Below are 7,168 nucleotides of genomic sequence, written 5' to 3'. Positions count from 1 at the left end.
TATGAACATGAACATCAAAATTTTCATTACGTTATGAAATAAAATTAGTACTTATATGAGAAAAAAATCTAACATGATCAAAACAATTCCCAAAGAACCCCTCTGATGGGTGAATACTCCAGCAATGAATACCTTGGGAATTAATAAACTGGGACATTTCATTCGGGAATTAATTAAACTCTCAGCCTTGGATGCAATATAAATAAATATTGGCATGGGGCAGGGCAGGTCATGAGCTGAATTGATAAGAGATGGATAGTTCGAATAACAACGACAACTTCGGAATGGTAAAAAGGGGGCGAGGAAGGCCTGATATTAAGTCTTTTTTTTTCTTTTTCTGGGATGGTTTGCACTAGATGGTCGATAGAGATGAGTGGAGAAAGTTGTGGTTGGTTTTCCCCTGCAGTGGATTGACTGATTGATTAAAGAAGAAGAATAAGAAGAAGAAGAAAAAAAAAAAAAAGAAGGCTCCTAAACATCGCGGTTATATGGCGTATAGAGATTGATAATGAAAATGATGGTGATGATGATGATGATGATGATGATGGTGAGTATATATATATATATATATATATATATATATATATATATATATATATGTGTGTGTGTGTGTGTGTGTGTGTGTGTGTGTGTGTGTGTTTGTGTGTGTGTGTTTGTGTGTGTGTGTGTGTGTGTGTGTGTGTGTGTGTGTGTGTGTGTGTGTGTGTGTGTGAGAGGGAGATCGATCAAGCGGAGAAAAAATGTGTGACTTTCTGTTTGTGCTTCAGACTGACGTGGTGGGTCACTGCAAGGTGGACTACCAGGTGGCGGGAGTGGCCGGTAAAGGCCTGGTCCTGAAGAAGACCCGCGACATTCCCTCCTGCACCACCCGATCCTCCACCACCTCCTTCATCAAGGGTGTTGAGTATGATTTTGTCGGGGTGAGTTCAACCATACTGGATTTACTGGCCAGAAATGGTGGTCTTGACTGTTGCTAGACAAGATCCTGATCACAGGAAGACGCATATATGGATGACTTTGACTCTGGAAAAATTACATTGACCTTGGGGAAAAAAAAAAGACTGCCCTGAAAATGACGACACGCAAGAGGATTATGACAATAATTAGGGAAGAATGACAATAAATCTGAAAGGGTGACAATGACTGGGGAAGGGTAACATTGACTGGGAACGACAACAAAGACTGGAAAACGATAACAATAATTTGGTAAAGACAGCAGTCACTAGAGATCAATAGCTTGAGAAGGATGACGATGACCGAGAAGTGGTGACAGTAAATGGACAGCGACTGTGGAAGGATGACATTGAGGAACTATGGCAGTGATTGGAGCAGGATGACTATGTTTAAGGAGGAATGGTGATCTCTACGAGAGAGAGAGAGAGAGAGAGAGAGAGAGAGAGAGAGAGAGAGAGAGAGAGAGAGAGAGAGAGAGAGAGAGATGCCCTGTTCATCCGCTGCATTTAAATGTTCCGCTTTCGACCTTGCAGGGCATCCACACTCCGCCGCTGCTGGACACGACTAGCGAGTGCGTGCAGGTGGTCGCTGAAGGGCGAATAGAGAGTGCGCGGTGCCAGGAGCTCCACCGCTTGACGCCATTCAGTTCGGAGAGAGGCGGGATCTTCACCACGATCACTCAGACACTCAACTTCACCCACAAGTCCTACTCTTCCTCCACGATGGGTATGTAGCAATTCAGATAACAATACATCGATAAAACAAATTAGATGTTGAACCTTACTGTGGGAGATTTTATGTCCACTGGTTAGTTTCAGTTCAGTTTTTTTAATCGGAAAAAAAAATGTTTTTGTCTTTAATCATCTTCCTAGGTTTCCTTCAGTGGCATAAAATATAGCTACGAGGTGATGTAGAGACAATATTAAAATATATAATGCAGTTGTCTCAAAACCAGCGTCACCTGAGTTACCAGCAGCTGTTTCATTTAATCTGTTTGACTGTCTGCGTTATGTTTTCATAGCAATGAGACTGATGCTGTGATAAGTCATCATTCAACGCAGAATTATCGGTAATCTGCATGAATATTAACGAAAAATAGATCAATGAATAGATAACTTAAAAGTTTACAGAAAAAAAAAAAACATTTCAAGGGATATTTTGTGACTGGCGTGCTGATAAAGTTTTCTAATTGTGTATAGTTCGAAAGTGATAAATTTAGGGTAAGTAGTGGAGTCTCCTATTTTACGCTAGTACGCTTTGAATATCTTTGGTACTTCGAGTAACTAGTATATAATGAATCATGCTTTTTTCTTTTATTAGTCTAACACAAAAATTTCAGTTTTGCTTGAGCCACAACAGCCTCCTGATAGGGAAACATTGTCTTTGAAGAAGACTGACAGCTGACATGACTGTAAGGTGCTAATTTGACTATAAGGCCCTAGTGATTATGAATGAAAAGACAAAACTAATTTTGTACTTTGCTATGCAGGCAGCGTTCATGGCCGGACCAACTTGTTGTACGATTACCACAACCATGTTCATGCCGAAGGAAACCCTACTGACGGAGTGGACGATGCGCACTTCTGGGGATCCCTCTCAAACCAAATCCTCGACAAGATTGCTGAAAACATGGAGGTGAAAATTTACTATTTCTCACACCTAAAATTTATCTGGACACAGAAATGTCCTGTATATTCTCTCTCTCTCTCTCTCTCTCTCTCTCTCTCTCTCTCTCTCTCTCTCTCTCTCTCTCTCTCTCTCTCTCTCTCTCTCTCTCTCTCTCTCTCTCTCTCTCTCTCTCTCTCTCTCTCTCTCTCTCTTTCCCTCTCTCTCAGTTTCTTGTTCACCTTTCAGATTTGTGTGTGTGTGTGTGTGTGTGTGTGTGTGTGTGTGTGTGTGTGTGTGTGTGTGTGTGTGTGTGTGTGTGTGTGTGTGTGTGTGTGTATGTGTATGTGTGTGTGTTTTAGACACTTTTTAGTCACTTTCTTTTCCATTCATTCATGGATGCTCATGACTCCTCACAAAACAATAGACATCGTAAATCTAATGGATGGATATAATGGATGAGTCGGATGTATTTTAACATTCCAAACTTATTACATACACGAGTGAACGTTAAAATATTCAGTTTCAACGTAAGGCTTTTAAATTACTCTCACATCTCCCTACCTACAGAATGAGGGTGTTGGCACCAATGCCCCGCGACTTTTCTTGGAGTTGGTTCAGGCTCTCCGCCACCTTAGTTTCCAAGAGCTGTGGGGAATCAACGAGGAGCGAAACTGGGGACCCGAGCGGTGAGTCATGTCTTATTGGTTAAACTTCTCAACGTACAGAAAGAGATAAATAATAAATAAATTACGACGTATACTGTACGTACGTCTGACATTTCTTTGACTTCCTTCAAAGGATTTTGTAGAAAAATTTCTTTATGTATACTGCACCAGTAAATCGCTATATAGAATATATATGGAAATACAATGGCGAACGTATCCTTTTCTAATTTTCTTTTTTCCCATATTGTAAGATGAATGATCATAATAAGGAAAATAGTGTTTTTCGATGTATGTACCTCTTCTGAAACAAATAGATAAAAAAAAATTTTAGCATGATGGTGTGTTCTTTAGTGCCTGCACTTCACTTTCTCTTCTTCCTCCCGCCCTAGGATTGTGTTCGACGACGCTCTCCCGATGCTTGGCACGGGAGGCAGCGTGGGAGTGATGCGCGATCTCATGGGGCAGGATCACAACAACATTCTCACTAACACATGGCTCACCTCCCTCTCCTTCATTTCCAGGTTTGTGTGTGTGTGTGTTTGTAATAATAATAATAATAATAATAATAATAAACGGTTTATTATTTAGGCAGTTGACAAACTGAAAATGTACATAGGGGATGGGGAAAAACTTAACATTAATCCTAACGGTAAGACTAATCTAGGAGGGAAACACTATCGATTGATGGCTCGCACCATGGTGGGAATCGCACTGAGTCTGTACCGGTCCGTGCGCGGCGCCTTCAGGGGCGTTATTTTGTTGTGGTGTCTGGTGGCACGGACAGGGCGAGGCGCGTCGGGCGGCAGCATGTCTCTGAGACGCGGATGATGCAGTAGTCCCTTCCCAAACTTCTCCAGAGCCTCTCGGTGCCTGGTGGATATTCTGGACAGACTCAGGGTGGTCAGGGCTTCTTCATAGGTGGTGTATGCAGGGCCAAGGATGACCCTGCACGCCCTTTTCTGCACACTCTCTAGCTGTAGCTGTTGAGTGTGTGAGGGAGGAGGACCACGCTGGGGAGGCGTACATGAGTTTGGGGAGGATGAAGGTGAGGTACACCCCCCTTAACTCATCTGTCGGCGTCCCCAGCGACCTGAGTCTGCGCAGCATGTACAGCCTGTAGGTAGCTGATCTCACGGTGCTGGCGACATGCTGCTTCCAGGTCAGCTGGTCGTCCACCGTGACTCCGAGAAGCTTGGCACATTGGACCACCTGGAGGGGGTGAGGGCCCACTGTGAGCCGGGGAGGGGGCACTGGTACAGAGGAGGTACAGAAATGCATCACCACAGTTTTGCTGTGGTTGATGGTCATCCTGCTCTCCTCTGTCCACGTCCGCAGTCGCTCCAGAATTGCTTGCAGTGGCGAGTAGTCCGGGTTCTTGTTGGAAACTGGGACGCCCACGGTGCAGTCGTCCACATACTTCCAGCGATGGGGGGTGTCGGTGAGGGCGTCGTTGATGAGGAGGAGGAAGCATAGAGGACCCATCTTGGTCCCCTGGGGGACTCCACATGTCAGCTGTTGGAAATTAGAGACAGAGCCCTGATAGCGAACGGCCTGACGTCTCCCTGTGAGGAAGTCGGCTAGCCACGCTATCAGATTAGGAGGGAGACCCAGACTTACTGCCTTGCTGATGACAACAGTGTGATCAACTAGATCAAAGGCTTTTTTGAAGTCGACAAAAGCAACAGCTAGAGAGGTGTTTCGCTTGTCCAGGTGGCTGTGGATGAATTCAAGGAAGCTGGTCAGGTAATGTGAGGTGGAGGTGGCTTTAATATTTCCGAATTGTCTGATATCCACGGTGTTACAAATTTTGGTGTGTGTGTGTGTGTGTGTGAGAGTGTGTGTGTGTGTGCGCGTAAGGAGAAGGAAAATAAGAATTTCCAGGATTGCATGGTGAGAAGCGTCACACCCGTAGTATACTCGTATATTATTAGGAGATAAGAGACACCTGCAGAATCGATAACATGTCCAGCATTATATTCTTGCTCATTCTGTCATTTTTCTCAGTATCCTCCAAAGCACAGATGCCTCTGACGTTTTGTTTCTGCTAATTAAGGAAACCTGATGAAGTATTATTCTGATTTTTCATAGAATGACTACTGCCTCCATGTTGGGGACCCATCTCTGAGTACTGAGTGCATAATCGAGATGATTATGTCTTGCATGGAAGTTTACGTTGTATATTCTTTCTTTCGTTATAAACCTTTTAAACTTATCTAAATAAGCTTGTCCTTGTGCTATACATAGTAAGGACGCGGGCCTTCCATCTGAATCTCATGCGTTTTAAATTTTTTTGCCTGAAATCATGCCAAAACTGTTTCTTTAACTTGCTAAATGCGCTTTCATCAAAAGAAAACGTCAGAATTTTATCTGATCTAACTTCCCTCGTGAATAATGGCACCTAGCCATAAATACCCCGAACCACCTTCCTTCAAGTTTTTCTCCTCTATTTCGACCTGCCATTCGATCTATCACTGCGAAAAACTTTGTTAATAATTTGACTCTGGATGATTCAAGGCTAGTTCATTCCTCTTCTCCATCTTTTCACTATTCCATGCCTACTATTAAAATTTTTCCTAACAATGTTTTCTTTGCCATCCCTAGCTTTGACTCTTAAAAGACTACTGGACCTAATGAAATTCACCCGGTTATTTTTCGTAGCTTACGTGTTTGCACCTTGCTTGATCGAACTCTTCCATCTCTGTTTATTAACATCCACCGTTCCTCCTTTTTGTATATCTACCGATTTTCAGCCTTATCCTGCCTGAAAAGGGTGGCTGCCCTAATTCTTGAAACTACTAACCCATTGTTCTGTCTTCTTGTCTTTCTAAAGTTTCCAATAAATCCTTTAGCATAAGATTCTTTAACATCCTTTACTTCACAACCTTATATCTGATCGTGGTCGTGGCCGCTCTACTAGTGATCTGACATCCCTCAATGAACCTGTTTCATCCTCTTTTACAAATTTTGGTGAAATTTTCGCTGTTGCTTTTGATAGAGTCTGGTACAATGCTTTGATTTCCAAACTACCCTCCTACGCTTCTATCCCTCTCTCTGTGACTTCATCTAAAGTTTCCTTTCTGACTATTTTTTTGTTGGTAGACGGTCATTGTTTTCTACTCATTCTTTTTACAGTAGCATTTCTCAGGGTTTCGTCATATCATTCACTCTCTTGATTATTCATATATTATCTAAACCAAGCTCTTTGTTCTATCCACTCTTACAGTAATGATACCAATCTGGATTTTTCCACATCTCTTCCTAGACATTTAATTCTTCGGGATCTGAACAATTCACGCAAGGAAGCCACGCCTTATTTCTGATTTCTATAATTATTATTATTATTTTTTTTTTTCATTGGTGCAGAGGAAGCTATATGCTGTCGGATGCTTCAAAAAACCGATTCCTCCATCTGTACACTTGACACAACCTTCCAGATAGCTATCATTCTTCTCCACTGCCATTCAATTGTCTCCCTCTTCTACACTGAACATCCTCCGTCTGTCCTTTACTGAAAATCTAAACTGGAAACTTCACATCTCTTTTGCTAAAACAGCTTCCATGAGATTAAGATTCTGTGCCACTTCTGCCAATTTTTCTCATCACAGGGATCCTTGAAGATGCTAACTCTGTACAGGAACCCTATCCACTCATATACGAAGGAAGTTCACATGATAATTATAAGAGGGAATTCCAATCACACAGATCTCCCTTTTTTCTTCTTTGTGTAGAAAGGACGCTGGCCAAGGGCAACAAAAATCCAAAACAAAAAAAAAGTCCACTGAAATGCCAGTCCCATAAAAGGGTCAAAGCAGTAGTCAAAAGTTGATGAATAAGTGTCTTGAAACCTCCCTCTTGAAGGAATTCAAGTCATAGGAAAGTGGAAATACAGAAGCAGGCATTGAGTTCCAGAGTTTACCAGAGAAAGGGATGAATGATTGAGA

The 7,168-nt window shown here is 42.4% G+C and overlaps 1 protein-coding gene across 2 annotated transcripts in view; it reads left to right on the top strand.

Moving 5' to 3' along the window:
- LOC135111515 (uncharacterized) overlaps positions 1–7,168 on the top strand; it is a 716,663-nt gene that overhangs the window by 39,829 nt on the left and 669,666 nt on the right. For both annotated transcript variants that reach the window (XM_064024883.1, XM_064024882.1), the window contains exons 8-12: positions 768–920; positions 1,488–1,680; positions 2,444–2,589; positions 3,130–3,248; positions 3,617–3,748. In XM_064024883.1, the coding sequence (XP_063880953.1) occupies positions 768–920; positions 1,488–1,680; positions 2,444–2,589; positions 3,130–3,248; positions 3,617–3,748 (743 nt within the window). The remainder of the gene's footprint in view (positions 1–767; positions 921–1,487; positions 1,681–2,443; positions 2,590–3,129; positions 3,249–3,616; positions 3,749–7,168) is intronic.

Source organism: Scylla paramamosain, chromosome 22, assembly GCF_035594125.1.
Source record: "Scylla paramamosain isolate STU-SP2022 chromosome 22, ASM3559412v1, whole genome shotgun sequence".
NCBI lineage: Eukaryota > Metazoa > Arthropoda > Malacostraca > Decapoda > Portunidae > Scylla > Scylla paramamosain.
The sequence above is the reverse complement of the archived record's forward strand: the minus strand, read 5'-3'. Positions and strand labels throughout refer to the sequence as shown.